Raw genomic sequence first — 19,288 nt, forward strand, 5'->3', positions numbered from 1 at the left:
TTGTGTGTGAATAAATAGTGATTTGTTGAAGGGATACCAGCCACAATAGAGTTATTTCAGGATGTTCATAACTTACTTGGGATTGTCCAGCCAGCAAAGCCCACATTCTCTAAATGAATGAAGGAAACTCCATAACAATAAAATTATAAAGCAATGTTTTATATTTTAAAAATGCTCGATGTATTTATTGGGCTGAAACCACTATTTGTGTTTCAAAAGACTGAACAGCACTTCAATAACTTAAACAAGCTGCTTCTGAGATCACTGCACATTAATGTAGCAAGGCCCTACAATAAAAAAGTTTTTGTAATGGACCCAGACTGTCTCGATAAATCCCTTTGAGAATCACTTTACAGGAATGTAAAAGGTTTGTTTCCTGACCCACTGATAACTCAACCAGGTAATCTGTTATTGGGAAAGGTGATGGTAATGTACTAGTAATCCAGAAACTGAATCTAATCCAAGGACATAGATTCAAATCTCATCATGCCAGCTGGCAGAATTTAAATTAAATATGTTTTATTAAAATTGGCATCAAAAACCAGTTTCAGTGATGGTGACTGTGAGACCATTGTTGATTCATATAAAGAACCATCTGGTTCATTAATGTCCTTTCAGGGAAGGAAACTTGGCTTTCTTACCTGGTCAGGTCAACACGTGACTGCAGACACATAGTAATATGGTGACTCTTAGCTGCTGTCTGATATGGCCTAAAATGATAGTCAGCTTAAGATGGAAATAGGCATGGGAAACAAATGATGGCCATGCCAGCAACATTTACATCTTGAGAAACAATTTTTAGAAGTCAACTGAATGTGGAATGATTTATGAGACAGAAAAAGCTTTGGACAATGTGCTCTGGTTGATATAACAGCTATAATCTAATCATGTCTAAATTATGGACTTGTAATGAAATTGTTGTGATCATGTTTGGGTAACTGGTCTGCTGGTGAGATGGGATCATACATTGATTCCTTTCTTGTGCTTCAAGGAACTGCTTTTCTCTGGGTCGCAGAACTCAAGAATACATAGGAGATAGAGGATGTTGTGTGAGTGTTCTCTATCTCTATCTATTTTATAAGTTTAAGGTGTGACTGTTGTTTAATTATTCACATGTAACAGACATGGATAATTTATGAAGCAACTCAGCAGCTGCTGTCTTCAGAATAAAAGATAAGTCATCTGCCAACATATTTTAATTGTCCAAAGCAAAATCTAGAAAGACTATTGGGCCTCAGTCTGAAACCATCCAGTCATCGATCTGCAAGATTCGTAAAAACCACTGTCCCTGATTAGCCTTTAAACTACTGAACATATTCTTCCACTTTGTAAATTACTTGCCTCTATGTATGTGAACCCTTGAATGCATGTCTGTGATCGTGGGAGCATCTTTAAAATTAGTCTTATTAGATCAGGTGGCAAGTACAGTAGACATCGCTTTCTGTTTAAATAGATTTTTTGACAGCATCACACAATTGGCTGTCAGCAAGAGATATTTCAATTTCCATGCCTAAAATTACATTGAAACTGTTTTGGGGTTAAATGGCCATATCCTGTCACCAAGTTGCCCTTTATTTACATGTGGAGAATCGTTGACATTGATCCAGCTCCCTAAGAGCCATCTCTCAGAGTGAACAGGATGTTTGACACTCCTGTTCTTATCTGTCAGCCAGGGATCCCCAAGTTAACAGTCCCAATCAGGGAACTCATATTCTATGATGTCCACCTGGCTGTCCTAGTTACAAACACTGCAGCTTTCATTTCCTTTTTGTTTAAGAATTTTTCTTAAATTAATTTTTAGTCTTGTATTTTACTCCAGTCATTGAGAAGTTTTTAATGGAAGCAACAGAGGTCTCATCTACTAAATGGTCAGTGCATGAGAATATCACGCCACCTACTTTTGGATAGGCCTATTGAGTGAAGTGACTTTTACATGGGCAGTGGCAGATCTTCTCTGGGATCAAGGGTAACTGTGTTAGAAATCACCCCAATGCCCAAGAGCCTGCCAATCAGAATCCAGACGCCGTGCAATGCTCAGCAGTGACAATGAAGAGATTGAGCTGGTTGCTGGAAGCGCATCCACCCAGGATGGCTGAGCAACAGGAGAGGAGTTGTAAAGTGGGAATCATGACATAAGGAGGAGGCTGGTTGATAGTCGGAAGGTGAAAGTGAGGACTGTGGATGCTGGAGATTATAGCCAAGAGTGTGGTGCTGAAAAAGCACAGCAAATCAGGAAGCATCAGAGAAGCAGGAGAATCGATGTTTTGAGCAAAAGTCCTTCATCAGTAATGGCATCAGGAACTGATAGTGGGAAGGGCACATGGAGCAATTGCTTTGCTGCTTTGCCACTGCAAGGTCCCTCAATTGGGCAGTGGAAGCCTGCAAATGATAGACCATCCCTTTGGAAGACTGTAAGAAAACATAATCTTATTTGTTTATAGAGTTACAACATGGGGTAAACCAGCAACACACAAAAGAGTTACCCCATGTCATAATAGTTTGGGGGCTCAGGTCCATGATTTGAACTGGTTTAGACAGATTTGAATAGATTTGGGGGTACGAAAAATCCAGCAGATTTAAACACTTATGTCCTAGATGTTTAAATAAAACGTAGGTGAGGCAATTTGTTTACTTTCGGTGACTCATAGTTGATTAAATTAACAGTGAAAGAAATGGCTCTTAAAATTGCTAAACAGGTTCTGGGATTTGAAGATGATTCTCAAATTTGCCAAGAAAGTTTAGAAGGAAAGAAAAAGGCCATACGTTTAGAATTAGCAATGAAGTTGGATTCGGGTTTAACCAAGGACAATAGTTAAGCTGAAAGTGTAAGGCTGTTACTCAAACACTTGGGTGTGTCAGAGAAACAGACAAGTGCAGTAGAGGTAGAAAAACTTAAATTACAATTGAGGAAAATGGAGTATGAAGATACACAAAGAGAGAGAGGGAGAGAGAAAGAGGAAGAGAGAGAGAGACAAAAGAGAGAGAGAAGGTTCTTAGCTGAGCAAAGAGAGAGAGAAGAAAGGGAGACAGAAATAGAGAGAGAGGAAAGGGAGAGACAATGAGAGAGAGAATTTGATCTTGAGAAGTCACAACTTCATCAGCAAAGTCAAGTTAATAGGATGTAGATTAAAAGAGAAGGTAGTGATATATACAAATATGTCAAACTTCTGCCACATTTTGATGAGAAAGATATTGAAGCCTTCGTTATTTCATTTGAAAAAATGGCTAGGCAGATGGGTGGTCCAAGGATTTATGGGTAATGCTATTTCAGACTAAACTGGTAGGCAGAGTGAGTGAGGTATTTGCCATGCTGTCAGATGAAGGGTCAAGAGATTATGAAGAGGTTAAACAGGCTATATTAAGTGCTTATGAATTGGTACCAGAAGCATATAGACAGCGGTTCAGAAACATAAAGGAGGAACCAGGTCAAACTTATGTTGAGTTCAAAAGAATTAAACATAGTCATTTTGATAGATGGGTGTGTGCTTTAAAAATAGATAGGACCTTTGAGGCTCTAAGAAAGATTATTCTGCTGGAGGAGTTTAAGAACTCACTTCCAGAGATGTTAAGAATTCACGTGGAGGAACAGGAAGTGAGAAGGGCAGTGGAATTAGCAGATGAATACATGTTGGTCCATAAGCCAAGCTTCCAGCCAGAATTTTATCATGTGAGGAATAGAAGTTGGGAGAAGGGGAGATCCTACACTCTGAAAGAAAGAATAGTGAGCACTGCTAAGAATTTACCACTGGTTAAAAAAGAAGCCCAAGAGGGTGGAAAGGAAGCAAAATGCCTCAGGTGTTTCCATTGTGGTAAAGTAGGACAGGTAAAGTCAAAGTGCTGGTTGTTAAAGAAGGGCACGGTGGGAAAAGATGCGGTAAAAGAAGCTAAGCCAGTGGCATTAGTGAAGGCAGTAATGGAAAGTCCAAGAAGAGCCAAAGAACTGCAAGAGAGAGCACAGCCTAGGCAGAGGCTGGGTATCGAGTTAGTACCTGATCTCTACAAAGAATTTGTCTCTGTGGGTAAAGTTTACTCCTCCAAACTGTTATTACACAGGGTAAACCCCTCTGCTAATTTAAACCTGACACACAGAAAAGATTCACCCCGTGCTGTAATCAGTGAAAATTTGAAAGGCAAAGAATTATCCCAAAAGTCACTATTTAAAGTAAAAATTAACAACTTTTATTTTTTAAAGTCTAATGGAGAATAATTAACTAACAACTATACACAACTCATTTATCTAAACCTATCTATTAACTTCCCCTCTACTATACTGGTCCGATAAATCCCCAGATTAAGATTTACCTAAAAATTCAAATTTCAAAACCAGCAACTGTCGAATCTTCTCTTTGTATCTTTCTTTATGGCTTTGCTGTCCAGGTTGGTATCAATATTTTATGCTGTGCAAATTCCTTCTCTCGACAGGTATCTCTCAGATGTTGTTACTAGCAGCCTACATCTGTTGGTCTTTTGGCAGTTCCCTTTGCTGCCCTGGCTAACTGTCCCAAAGCATTGGGTCGCTTCATTGGTTTTAATATAGTCAAACTGGTAAATTCAACCTGGACTGGAATTTGGTATCTTGGACCATAATTTAAACCGATTGGCCAAATTCAGATTTGTTTTTGTATCCAGGCAACCCAGTTAATCTAGCTGTTCAACCAAATGTTACATTTTAAAGTTTCCAGTATTCTGTCTGCTTCTTGAAGTCCTTGCTAGCTTTTACACCCACTTAAAGGTACAGTACTTCTACATCTTCATAACAATAGGTTTTCCATTTAGCAAGTTATGCACACATAGCTTGGTGAATACCTGTTTATGGAATGATGCCCTTGGACATGATGTGTGAATTTAAAGGTTGAAGTTAGCAGTAGAAAGCTGACCACGAGCCTTCTTGCCCTGACTTAATCTTGGCAAACATAATATAGCAACTGGCTCCCCAATAAACACTCATCCTCTTGATTAAATTCTCTAACCCCCCCCCATCAAACAATAACCTCACCTCATGAGAGGGCATTAGATTCCAGCCATTATCTTTTAATGTGCTGAAATGCTTGTGTCCCTGTTTCAAGTGATTCACTGGAGGATGGCTGAAAGGTTTTTTTTAATGTAAAGTTAGTGAAATTTCTAAAGTCCCATCCACAAGTCAACTTTGATGTATTTTTCATTTTTAAATTGTATTTTTCTTGGTTTTTCTTACTTTTCTATAAGTCTATAGTCCTGTTTTCTGACCTTTTGTTTATATAGTCTTTTGGTCACTCTCTTGACTTGCGCATTTTAATGATGAACATATGTAATTTACACTGTAAACATTTATTATCATTGAACACAAGAAAAGGAAAATCTTGTGATGTTTTGGGATTTTGGGTAGTGACAAGTGACACCACTGCTTAAGTAGATATGGGAAAAAAAGACTTGAAGTCTTTTTCTAGGCTAGACATTTCATTGCAAACATTTCAGTAGCAGAATGGAGAAAAAATTGACTGTGGACCCAGTCTGTTGTTTCTTGCTAGTATTTACATGGATGAATAGGGCAGGTGCAGTTCTTGCATTCTCAGCAGGTATGAAGACAGGGAAATATAAAGTTGATTGTGTTACCTGATTTTCTGCCACTCTGCAACTCAGAATCAGGTGAGTAATTTGCAACGAATCTCTCAAGTTTGCCTAAAGCCAAATTTAAGTGGAAATGAAGCAGTCAGTGTCCAATTGTAGCATGAACTGGTCAATATCTAGGATTGGGATGAAAAGTAACAGGTAAAGTTTACACAATACTAACGTTAGGCAATGACCATCTCCATAAGAGACCATTGTTTTTTTGGCATTCAATGGTGTTACCATCACTGAATTCCTCACCTTACCATTTACCAGATACTGAATTAAACTAGTCATATATAAATATTGTAGCTAAAAGATTAGATCAGAGCCTATGAATGTACCACAGTAAGTAACTCACCTCTGGACTCCCTAGTGCCTATCCACCATATGCAAAGCGCAAATCAGGGGTGTGATGGAATACTCAGCATTTGCCTGGAAGTATGCAGCTCCAACAACACTCAAAAGCTTGACACCATCTAGGACAAATCATCCCGCTTGAATGACATCCATTCTCTTCACCATAAATGCTCAGTGTGGCAGTGTACAAAATGCACTGCAAACATTCACCAAAACTCTTTCCAAACTGATGGCCAATGCCATCTAGAAGGATAAGGGCAGCAGATACATGGGAACACTACCACTACAAATTCCTCTCCAACCCACTCACGATCCTGACTTGGAAATATATTGCTACTCGTTCAATGTTGTTGAATCAAAATGTTGGACTTCCTCCCTAATGACATTCTGGGTCGGTCCAGAGCACATGGACTGCTCCAGTTCAAGAAGGCAGTTCACCACCATCTTCTCAAGGGCAACTAGGTACAGCCAATAAATGCTGGTTTTGTCACTAATGCCCATGTCTCACAAGTGAATATAACAAAAAAAAAATCAAAGTTCAGAAAATGTGCAATTACAGAAAAATTCCTTCAATAAATGTTACTTTACTGGAGAAAATAATATATATTTTAACATCAATCCCTGGTTATATTGTGTGTCATTTGTTTTCTTGGAAGGTAAAGAAAGCTATGATACATTTTGTGCAAAACATGTACCATGAGTATTAAACAGATTAAATAGGGTTCAGATATTTGGGACATTGGGACCGGTTCTGGGGGAGGTAGGACTGTTATAAATTGGATGGTCTACATCTGGGCTGGACTGGAACCAATGTCCTTGGTAGTGCTTTTGCTAATGCTGTTGGGGATAGTTTAAACTAAAGTGGCAGGGGGATGGGAACTAAATGAGGAGGTTAGTGGACAGGAAGGAGGTAGTAATTAAAGCCTGTAAGGAATTGTATAATGAAGTCAGCATGACTAAGGGGAAGAGTAGGCAGGAAGCGGCAGATGAACACAGAAGGACTGGTGGTCTGAGGTGCATTTGTTTTAATGCAAGAAGTATAGTAGATAAGGCAGATGAACATAGGGCTTGGATTAGTGCCTGGGAGTATGATATTATTGCTATTACTGAGACTTGGTTGAAGGAAGGGCATGATTGGCAACTAAATGTCCCAGGATACCGATGCTTCAGGTGGGATAGAGAGGGAGGTAAAAAGGGATGGAGGAGTTCCACTACTGGCCAAAGAAGATATTACAGCTGTGCTGAAGGAGGGCACTATAGAAGCCTTGATCAGTGAGACAATATGTGCAGAGCACAGAAATAGGATGGGTGCAGTAACAATGTTGGGGCTGTACTATAGGCCTCCCAACAGCAAACATTAGTTAGAGGTACAAATATGTAGAGAGATCATAGAAAGATGTAGGAGCAACAGGGTGGTGGTGAGAGGAGATTTTAATTTTCCCAACATTGACTGGGATTCACTTAGTGTTAGAGGATTGGATGGAGCAGAATTTGTAAGGAGCATCCAGGAGGGTTTTCTGGAGCAGTTTGTAAGTAGTCCAACTTGTGAAGGGGCCATACTGGATCAGGTGTTTAGAAATGAGCGTGGCCAGATGGTTGAAGTTTCAGTGGTGGATTACTTTGGGAATAGTGATCACAATTCCATAAGTATTAGGATACGCATAGACAAAGATGAGAGTGGCCCTAAAGGAAGAGTGCTAAACTGGGGGAAAGCCAACTAGACCAAAATTTAGCAGGAGCTGGGGAATGGAGATTGGGAGCAGCTGTTTGAAGGGAAATCTACATTTGATATGTGGGAGGCCTTTAAAGAGAAGTTGATTAGAGTTCAGGAGAGATAAGTTCCTGTGAAAATGAGGGATAGAAATGGCAAGATTTGGGAACCACGACTGACAGGTGAAATGGTGAGACTAGCTAAGAGGAAAAAGGATGCGTACATGACCACCACCCTGTTGCTCCTACATCTAAAAGACTGAAGTCGGATGAAGCTTTGGAAGAATATTGGGAATGTAGGACCAATCTGAAATGAGGAATTAAGAGGGCTAAAAGAGGTCATGAGAAAACCCCAAAGCCTTTTATTCATTTATAAAGAGCAAGAGAGTAACGAGGGAAAGGGTTGGCCCACTCAAGGACAAAGGAGGGAAGATATGCGTTAAGTCAGAGATTCTTAATGAGTATTTTGCATCGGTATTCATCAAGGAGAGGGCCTTTTTTTAGATTAGATTACTTACAGTGTGAAACAGGCCCTTCGGCCCAACAAGATTACACCGCCCCGCCGAAGCGCAACCCACCCATACCCCTACATTTACCCCTTACCTAACACTACGGGCAATTTAGCATGGCCAATTCACCTGACCTGCACATCTTTGGACTGCGGGAGGAAACCAGAGCACCCGGAGGAAACCCACGCAGACACGGAGAGAACGTGCAAACTCCACACAGTCAGTCGCCTGAGGCGGGAATTGAACCCGGGTCTCTGGCACTGTGAGGCAGGGACATGGCGGATGAGGAGGTTAGGGATAGATCTTTGATTACTCTAGGTCAAGTCAGCATAAAAAGGGAGGAGGTGTTGTGAATTCTAAAAGGCATTAAGGTGGGCAAGTCTCCAGGACCGAATGTGATCTGTCCCAGGTTACTGAGGGAAGCGAGAGAGGAAATAACTAGGGCTTTAACAGATATCTTTTTTAGATTCCCTACAGTGTGGAAACAGCCCTTCGGCCCAATCAGTCCACACTGACCCTCTGAAGAGTAACCCACCCAGACCCATTTCCCTCTGACTAATGGACCTAACACTATGGGAAACTTAGCATGGTCAATCCACCTGACCTGCACATCTTTGGACTGTGGGAGGAAACCGGAGGAAACCCACGCAGACACAGGGAGAATGTGCAAACTCCACACAGACAGTCGTCCGAGGCTGGAATCGAACCTGGGAACCTGGTGCTGTGAGGCGGCAGTACTAACCACTGAGCTACTGTGCTGCCCATGATGCTTTGCAGAATCTTTGAAAGCAGGGGAGGTCCCAGAGGACTGGAGAATTACTAATGTTGCCCCCTTGTTTAAGAAGGATAGCAGGGATAATCCAGGTAATTACAGGATTGTGATCCTGACGTCAGTGGTAGGGAAGCTACTGGAGAAGGTACTAAGGGATAGGGTATATACCCATTTGGAAGAAAGATGGGCTTATCAGTGGTAGGCAGTATGGTTTTGTGCAGGGAAGGTCATGTCTTACAAATCTAATAGAATGCTTTGAAGAAGTGACAAAGTTGGTTGATGAGGGAAGGGATATAGATGTCATATACATAGACTTTAGTAAGGCGTTTGATATAGTTCCCCATGGTAGGCTGATGAAGAAGGTGAAGTTGCATGGAGCCCAGGGTGTACCAGCTAGATGGATAGAGAACTGGTTGGGCAACAGGAGACAGAGGGTAGTAGTGGAAGGGAACTTCTCAAAATGGAGACCTGTGACCAACGGTGTCCCACAGGGATCTGTACTGGGATCACTATTGTTTGTGATATACATAAATGACTTGGAGGAAGGTGAAGTTGCCTCATTAGCAAGTTTGCAGATGACACTAAGATTGTTGGAGTTGCAGGTAGTGAAGGACTGTCAGGGAATACAGCAGAATATAGCTGGATTGGAAAGTTGGGCAGAGAAATGGCAGATGGAGTTCAGTCTAGACAAATGCGAGGTGATGCATTTTTGAAGATGCAGTTCCAGAGTTAACTATACAGTAAATGGAAAAGTCCGGGGGCAAAATTGATATACAGAGAGATCTGAGCATTCAGGTCCATTGTTCCTTGAAGGTGGCAATGCAGGTCAGTAGAGTGGTCAAGAAGGCACATGGCATGCTTTCCTTCATCAGACAGGGTACTGAGTACAAGAGTTGGCAGGTCATGTTTGTTACAATTGAATAAGAGTCATAGAGTCATACAGATGTACAGCAAGGAAACAGACCCTTTGGTCCAACTCGTCCATGCTGACCAGATATCCCAACCCAATCTAGTCCCACTTGCCAGTGCCCGGCCTATACCCTTCCTATTCATATACACCTTGAGATGCCTTTTAAATGTTGCAATTGTATTAGCCTCCACCCTCTGGCAGCTCATTCCATACACGCACCACCCTCTGTATGAAAATGTTGCCCCTTAGGTCTCTTTTATATCTTTCCCCTCTCACCCTTAACCTATGCTCTCTAGTTCTGGACTCACCCATCCCAGGGAACAGACTTTACCTATTTATCCTATCCATGCCCCCATGATTTTATAACCTCTATAAGGTCACCCCTCAGCCTCCGACACTCCAGGGAAAATAGCCGCAGCCTATTCAACCTCTCCCTATAACTCAAATCCTCCAACCCTGGCAACATCCTTGTAAATCTTTTCTGAACCCTTTCTAGTTTCACAACATCCTTCTGATAGGAAGGAGACCAGAATTGCATGCAATATTCCAAAAGTGGCCTAACCAATGTCCTGTACAGCCACAACATGACCTCCCAACACCTGTACTCAATACTCTGACCAATAAAGGAAAGCATACCAAAAGCCTTCTTCACTATCCTATCTACCTACAACTCCAAGACTTTGGTTTGGCCACATTTGGAATACTGTGTACAGTTCTGGTCGCCACATTACCAAAAGGATATGGATGCTTTGGAGAGAGTGCAGAGGAGGTATACCAGGATGTTGCCTGGTATGGAGGGTGCTAGCTATGAGGAGAGGTTGAGTAGATTAGGATTATTTTCATTGGAAAGAAGGCAGTTGAGCGGGGACCTAATTGAGGCCTACAAAATCATGATAGGTGTAGAAATGGTGGAAAGCAAGAAACTTTTTCCCAGAGTGGAGGACTCAATTACTAGGGGTCATGAGTTCAAAGTGAGAGGGGAAACATTTAGGGGAGTTACACGTGGAAAGATCTTTATGTAGAGGGTGGTGGGTGCCTGGAACGCATTGTCAGCAGAGGTGGTAGAAGCGGGCATGATAGTGTAATTTAAGATGTATCTGTCTAGATACGTGAATGGGCAGGGAGCAAAGGGATACAGATTCTTAGAAAATAGATGGCAGATTTAGATAGAGAATATGGATCGGCACAGGCTTGCAGGGCAGAGTGAGCTCATTTTTTTCAAATAATTTAGTGCAGTGAATCTATGAATTTGGGTTTAAACTCAACAATTTGATACGTAATGCTTTTACTGTAGAACAATGATTCAGAGAGATGTTTAAAAAATTACTAACCTGTTGAATATATTTTTCATTCCCCATAGTTAAAACATTTGATAGACTTGCTCTTTTAGTTTTATTATGACAAAATAAAGTTTTAAGTCGGAAAGCAATCACATTGTTCAAATGTGGCATGTTGATATGTTCTGTTTATATAGATAAGACCACTTCCTTGACAGTATTTCTGTATCTTTTGAGATAAGCATATTTGTAAATGGCAAATCAGATCCAAAGTTACAGTAAAAAAGGAAAACGAAACAACAAAAACTAAACAAAGAACGATAAATTCTGGAAATCAGAAATAAAAAACAAAACTTGTTGGAAAAGCTCAGCAGGTCTGGTAGCATCTGTGGAGAGAAAGCAGATTTAATGTTTTGGGTCCAGTGACCCTCCTTCAGAACTAATTGTGAACCGATTCAGGACTGATCCAAAGTTACAATACAGTGTTTAAACATAAACAGGTAAACAAAAACATGGCATATTAATTGAGAAAGTTACTTCAAATGCTCTTCATTGCTGGAATTGCAGCAGGGTGGGGTGTCCACCTTTTGCCCCAACTTTGTTTCAAAGCCCACTCATTTTTCTATTTTGGACGTCAATATTTATGCAGGTCCAGATCCCTGCAGGATCCTTCCACCGAATGAGAGTTTTGCACTGAAAAACTGTAAAGGACAAAGCAGCTCACTTAATTGACATGCAATTTATTACAGACTTCATTCTCTCCACCACCAAAGCACAATGGCTGTAATGTCTATCAACTGCAAAATACATTTCAGCAACTTGCCCAAGTTTTATTGCTTCTGAGTCAGACGAGTGAGTCAAATTTCCACTCCAGAGCATTAAACCAGAGAATAAACTGACAGTCTAGAGCACTGTTGAGGGAGTGCTGCTTTTCTGATTAAATCAAGACCCCCATCTGTTCTCTCAAGTGATGCAAACGAGCCTTTGAAACTATTTTGAAGACAAGCAAGCTAGTTTTACTCATTATCCAGGTCATTATGTTTCCCTTAACCAATGCCACTAATAAATATCATATTATTGTGCGTGGGGATTTACTGCGCACAATTTTACAACTGACTACTCCGTTTCTGAACAGAATTTAAATACACTTCATTGTCTGCAAAGTATATAAAGCATTATAATAATATGAGCAAAATCTTTTCATGTAGTGAATGGTTAGGATTTTGAATGTACTGCCTGAGTGAAGAAGAAGCAGTGGAATGGCAATATATGAATTATTCTCTTATAGGGTCGGCATAGACACAAGTGGCATTCTTCCGCATTATCTATTTTATGATTCTATATGTTGTGAAAGGCTTTAGTATGTATCCAAATTTTCTTTATCAGTTACAATTGTAATGGAGAAATCCTCATACCTCTAAAAAGACAAATTCATTTTTTTAAATTGATGTAACTTAGATGTAGTTGTTTTGCTTTCTATATGTAGGACTTACAAATATATAGAAAAAAACTTGCAAGAATAGATAAAATTGCTGATTTAAAATAACTATTAGCATTTATATTTAGAAAATATGGCATAGGTTACAATTACAAAATTGTTGTTGAATGACATCTTATCTGTTGCTGCTGCCTTGACCTCAATGGAAAATGATGTCGAAAGCAGGAGGAAGGAAGAGGTAATGAAAGAAAATGCACATGTGTATAATAATAAATGCTGCTTTGAAATAGAACAAAATCGTGGTAAATGTTAATTTCCATCAATGATTGCATAGACAATGCGCTTGAAGTATTTTTAGACTAAAACCAAAAGTGGAAGGTTTCGAGGTCACCTTTTTCCATCATTAATTTGGACATGCTAATATTCTGGTTTACTTAGTTGTATTGGTACCACATACGTCCTAAGATATGTAAGGAATTATACTTTCTCAGCTTGTTATAATATGATTTTCTAAAATTCTCAAATATACATGTGTCTGACAGCACACAACATCAATCATAATCAAATGAACTAATAATTTAATGGGCTGTTTGATGAGTCACAGCTTTTATTGACTGAATTTTTCTGAGAATCTAAATACTCATCACACCAGTGTAACTTAGCTAACCTTAAGAGAGTAGAGTACACAGACAAGTACTTAGGAATTCATACGTTTTGTGGATAATAAAACATACAGTCTCTGAATATAATTTTTATTTTAAATGTTAGTGCAGGATCATCTGTTGTTAGTAAGTCATTTATAAAGTTTGGGTAAATGTTATATCATCTCCACAAGACTAGCAATAAACTTAGAAATATGGTAGAGTTTCACTCTAGAATCTCAGTGAGGCCATAAGATCATAAGAAATATACACAGGAATAGGCCACTCGGCTCCTTGAGTCTGCTTCACCATTCAACAGGATCAGGAATGATCTGACATTCCTCATATCCACTTTCCTCATTAGCCTTGATTTCCCAACTGATCAAGAATTCACCTATCTCAGTTTTAAATATCTACAAGGACTTTGACTCCACAGCTGTTGGTGGCAAAAAGTTCCAAAGACTCAACCCTCTGAGAGAAGAAATTCCTCTTCATGACAGGCTTAAATTGGAGACCCTTCATTCTGAGACCATGTTTTCTGGTCCTACGCACTCCCATGAGGGGAAACATCCTATCAGCATTTACCCTGTCAAGCTTGTTATGAATCTTGTATGTTTCAATGAGATCATTTCTCATTCTTCTAAGTTCCAATGTATAGAGTCCCAACCTGTTTAAACTTAGCTTATAAGACAACCTTTCCTTACTGGGGATCACCTTAGTGAATCTTTCTCAACTGCCACCAATGGAATAATATATTTTCTTAAATAAAGGGACCAAAACTGTTCACAGTATTCCAGATGTGGTTTAGCTAGCACATTGTACAGTTGCAGTAAGACTTATCTATTTTTATACTTCAACCCCATTGAAATAAGGGCCAACATTCCATTGGCCTTCCTGATTAATTGATGCACCTGTGTGCTAGCTTTCTGTACAAGTCTCCAGGGCTATCACTGATTTTGCCTACTTATATCCTTTTTTAAAAAAATTATTCCCCTAATTTCCTTGCTCAGCCATGGTTGGTTTATCCATCTCTTAAAATCTTTCCTTCTTATTGGAATGCATTTTTGCTGACAGTCATGAATTACCTCCTTAAATATCTGCTACTGCTTGCTTCCTGTCAGTTCCAATTGTTTCACTTACAGTTTCTCTAATCTGATCACAGAAGGCCCCACAGTGTGAGCTGAGGGACGTGCTGCCGTGTAAATCCTGTAGTTTGCTGTTATGTACTATGACCTGATTTCTACAAACCAGTGTCATTTGTAGATCATGGGCAATTTGCCCCCACTGAGAGATTGAGTCATTCTGCAAGCTGGAAACATTTTACCTGAGGCAAGAATCTTCTGTTGTTGGGAATGAAGATATTGTACTGATACATCATCTTGCTAATTCTGGCAGCTAAGAGAAGACAAGTATAAACTGTACAATGTGCTGGATGTGTGCTATTTAGAAGAAGAAGAATCCCTACAGCACTTCAGCCCAACAAGTCCACACCAACCCTCCGTAGAGTAATCCACCCAAACCCATTCCCCATTACTCTACATTTACACTTGACTAAGGCACCTAACCTACACATCCCTGAATGCGGTGGGCAATTTAGCATGGTCAATTCACCTAACCTGCGTATTTTTGGATTGTGGGAGGAAACCAGAGCACCGGGAAGAAACCCGGGCAGGCACAGGGAGAATGTACAAACTCCACACAGACAGTTGCCCAAGGATGGAATCGAATGTGGGTCACTGGTGTTGTCAGGCAGCAATGCTAACCACTGAGCCAGCGTGGTGCCCTGGGATTCATTAATATGTAAATCCCAGAACTTCTTTCAAGTCACGTTCCTGAGGTAACTTAAGGTTTTATTAAAGAAAGGTGACTTTTCAGCTCAGACAATGCATAAAATGTGAGTTTAGAGTCTGTCTATTTTCCAACCTTGAGTCAGACTGGTTTTATTTCCAAAGTAGGAATTTATAAAATGTCACATGGATTGACTGCCTACAGATTGTATGCTTTTTGAACAAAATAGAATGCATCTGCAAATACAAATCTGTAAATGCAAATTCACCCCATATGTGTGTGAGGGAGTGAGCCAGCATGCACGTATGTGTGTATGCATGTTTGATAGAGTGCGTGTGTGAGTGTGACGGAGCATATGCCTGTGAGAGGGTTTGCGCGTGAGTCAAACCTGTTGGTCTATAACCTGGTGTATGTGATTCCTGTCAGGAGGCAGCTGAAGTCCTTTAGTTGCCATGGAGGTCCTCAACCCACCACCACTATGTGGGAATTTTTCCCAATTTTTAATGACTTCAACTTTGCTATAACTCCTTGATACCCTACACAGTCAAATACAACATTGAATAATTGAGTGATTGATTGATTGTTGTCACATGTACCAAGATACAGTGACAAGTGTTGTTTGGCTTGTGATACAGGCAGATTGTAGACAGGCAGGAGGCTGGAAGAACATAACAAGCCAGGCAGCATCAGGAGGCATAGAAGTCAACCCTCCGAGTGCAACCCCCTTACAGGACCCTTCTTCCTAAAGAAGGGCCATACCTGAAACGTCGACCACCGCACCTCCTGACACTGCCCGGCCCGCTGTACTCCTCCAGACCCCCTGCCCGTCCACTTTGGATTCCAGCATCTGCAGTTTTTTTGTCTCTATGCAGGCAAATTGTACCATTCAATGTGCATCAGGATCGCGGAAAAGAGTGGGGATTACAGTGTCACACCCACAGAGAAGGTGTAGAGAGAGAGAGAGATCAGAATTAACATTTGAGAGGTCTGTATAAAAGTCTGATAACAAAGGGAATGAAGGCGTTCTTGAATCTTGTTCATATGTATATTCAAACTTTTATGTCTTCTGCCTGATGGAAGAGGGTGGAAGAGTATAACCAGTATGGGAGGGGCCTTTGATTATGGATGGCTTTACCAAGGTAGCAGGTAGTAAAGATGGAGTCAATGGATGGTAGGCTGGTTTGCATGAAGGACTGGGCTGTGTTCACCACTCTCGGTAGTTTCTTGCAATTTTGGGAACAGCAGTTTCCATACCACGCTGTGATGCATTCAGATGGGATGCTTTCAAAGGTGTGTTTACAAAAATTGGTAAGAGTCCTTATGCCAAATTTCCCTAGCCTCCTGAGGAAGTAAGATGCTGTTGTGCTTTCTTGACCGTTGCATCAATGTGGGTGGGCTAGAACAGATTGTTGGTGATCATTACATCCTGGACCTTGATGCTCTCGACTATTTCCACCTCAGCACCATTGATGCTGGCAGGGGCATGCCCTCCACTCCACTTCCTAAAGTCAATGACCAGTTCCTTCATTTTATTGACATTGATGGAGGCAGTATTGTCTTCATTGAGGTAAAAGGCAATCATTCTCACCTCACATCGTCTCTGGAGTCCATATTTGCACCAAAGCTGCAACAAAGTCAGGAACTGGCCTCAGCAGAACCCAAACTTAGCTTTAGTAAGAGTTGTTCATCTTGAATTGTCCCTCAATAGCATCGTTGATGACTTCTTCCATCACCCTCTTAATAACCGAGAGTAGACCAATAGTGTAGTACTTGGCTGTGTTCTATTTTTATAGCATTTTGTGGACAGGACATACCTTGGCAATTTTCCACATTGTTGGTAAGATGCCATTGCTATAGCTGCACTGGAAAAGCCTGGCAGGGGTGCAGTTAGCTCTGGAGGCACAAAATTATTGGACTTTTACCAGAATGTTGTCAGGCCACAGCAATTGTAGTATCCAGTGGCTTCAGATGTTTCCTGATATCATGTCTGAATTGTTTGGCTGAAGAGGAGACAAGCAGGAGGCTGGAAGAACACAGAAAGCCAGGCAGCATCAGAAAGTGAAGAAGTCAACATTTCTGGTATAACCATTTTGGCTGAAGAGTAGCATCCATGTTGTTGTTTACCTCATGAAGAGATATGGAACATCCACTTTGCACTTCTGGCTGAAGATTGATGCAATTGCTTCACCTTTAAGGCAATTGGATGGGTATATGAATAGGAAGGGTTTGGAGGGATATGGGGCGAGTGTTGGCAGGTGGGACTAGATTGGGTTGGGATATCTGGTCGGCATGGACGAGTTGGATGGAAGGGTCTGTCTCCATGCTGCACATCTCCATGACTCCACTGTCCCTTGTACTGATGTGCTGGGCTTCATTATCGTTGAGGATATTTGTGAAGCTTCCTCCTGCAAGTCATTTATTGTCCATTTCTCATGATTGGATTGGCTGTATTGCAGAGCTGAGACCTGGCCCATTGGTACAGGATCACATAGCTCCATCTATTGTTTGTCATACGGGGTAAGAATAAGCTAAAAGCTTTAATGAATGCTAGGAAAGTGAAACAGCAGGAGAGGTCTCAATTCAGGTAAACTAGTAAATGACCCAAGTAGAATTATTCAGCATAACGTCATTCTTCCTTCATTGTATCCCCAGGTTGGGGAGGAATTTATTGTGGGAATTTAGGCATAGAAATTAGGACTGATAATGAACTCATATAGATATGTTTTAAGGATGTCTTAGAAGGAGGAGAGAACTGGAAAGGCAGATGGAATTAGGAAGGGAATTCCACAGCTTTGGAGAAATAGGTGACTGGGACTTGGTATGAATGAGGATGTGGACAGCACAGACACAATATGTCAGAAGTGACATATTACAGAGATGATGGCTGTAAAGCTAACATCTATCACAAGGACATCAGCTTCTTATTCATATGGTTCTACACTGGGCATTTGGATTTTCAGCTGGTCTGTCTCCTATCTTGGCACGAAGATGCCTCTGTGTTTTGAACTTTTTTTGTGACCTTTCTATTGCGTATATTTGTGGTATACCAACAATGGTCACCTATATGTCTTTAGCATGCAAAATAATCTTAAGCCCAAAGGAGTTGCTTGCAACAATTGTCCCATATGAATGAGGCAAGTCTCAATAAACAGGAAATTGATACAAAACAGAGAAACCAGCTTTATCTTCTCAACAACCAGAAGTACAATTCGCAAGTTAGATGACTCAGGCATTTTATGTACATTCTGGAAATCCAACCTGCAGAGTTTTCGTTCACAAACATAATTTGAAATGGTAAACAATTTAGGGCCAGTGTCAGGAGCTGGAAGTAAATTGATTTAAATGAGCATTATAAACAAATCACTCCGTGGTTCATTTGTGACTTGGAACAGAAAGCCTAAGGACACAAGAAGATTGCAAAAATACAAATTGGTTAATGCTGCCATTAGGAAGTTGAAACTATTGTGATATTTTACAAAATATACACAAATATATATATTTGTATATGTGTAATTACACTTAAGTAGAAAATAATAAACTATCTTATCAACCTGTAAATAATGCAACTTTCTGTACCTTGAGCTCAAACTCATACTATTAAAAACGTTGAGCGCATGTGTCATAGGGAGAGATGGAGGAAGAAATTCATTTCAACTGCATGTAGTAAGAATTTATGTTTTCCAGTGTCCATTGTTTGTATAGCTGCTACAGAATACAATTCCCTCCTCTGATGTGGGGTCCTTTCCATCTTTAGCCTCCTACTCTGATTGTGCAGGACCAGAGAGGAGCAGGAATGAAGAGGGGAAGTAGCATTATTTTGCACTGGCAGGGGCCAATGTTACATTTTTTTCACTCTTGATTTTACTTTCTATTTTACAGCAAAGGAGTATAATGTTTCGATAAGAAGGACAGATGCTTCAGAGAGATGTGAACTTAGTGGAATGTATCTACTGAAGGCTGGCAAAGATGCACTGATTCTGAAAAATATTACCCTGGAGCAAGTAGTATATGAATGGCCTTATATGTTTCTAAGAAGATTTGGTGGTGACAAGGTACCCTTTATTTATTTTAATATTTAAATAGAAGGCTATGAGTGTGTCTGTTGTGATATTTCATTTGAAGTTTTTTCGAATGAAAGTAGCGACTTACTCATTTATCATTGTTCAATAGCACTCATTGAATACTATGCCACTCCAATTTAGACTTCAAGGTTATCATTATGATAATGATGGGCGGCACGGTGGCACAGTGGTTAGCACTGCTGCCTCACAGCGCCAGAGACCCGGGTTCAATTCCC

At 40.5% G+C, this 19,288-nt stretch overlaps 1 protein-coding gene across 1 annotated transcript in view; it reads left to right on the top strand.

The window, feature by feature from the left end:
• Positions 1 to 19,288, top strand: part of LOC122561219 (uncharacterized) — a 54,562-nt gene that overhangs the window by 23,798 nt on the left and 11,476 nt on the right. Inside the window, exon 4 of the mRNA XM_043712815.2 lies at positions 18,871 to 19,043. Within this exon, the coding sequence (XP_043568750.1) occupies positions 18,871 to 19,043 (173 nt within the window). The remainder of the gene's footprint in view (positions 1 to 18,870; positions 19,044 to 19,288) is intronic.

The sequence above is a fragment of the Chiloscyllium plagiosum genome, unplaced genomic scaffold (assembly GCF_037043375.1).
Source record: "Chiloscyllium plagiosum isolate Xiang-an unplaced genomic scaffold, Cpla_swu_hap1 HiC_scaffold_22, whole genome shotgun sequence".
Taxonomy (NCBI): Eukaryota; Metazoa; Chordata; class Chondrichthyes; order Orectolobiformes; family Hemiscylliidae; genus Chiloscyllium; species Chiloscyllium plagiosum.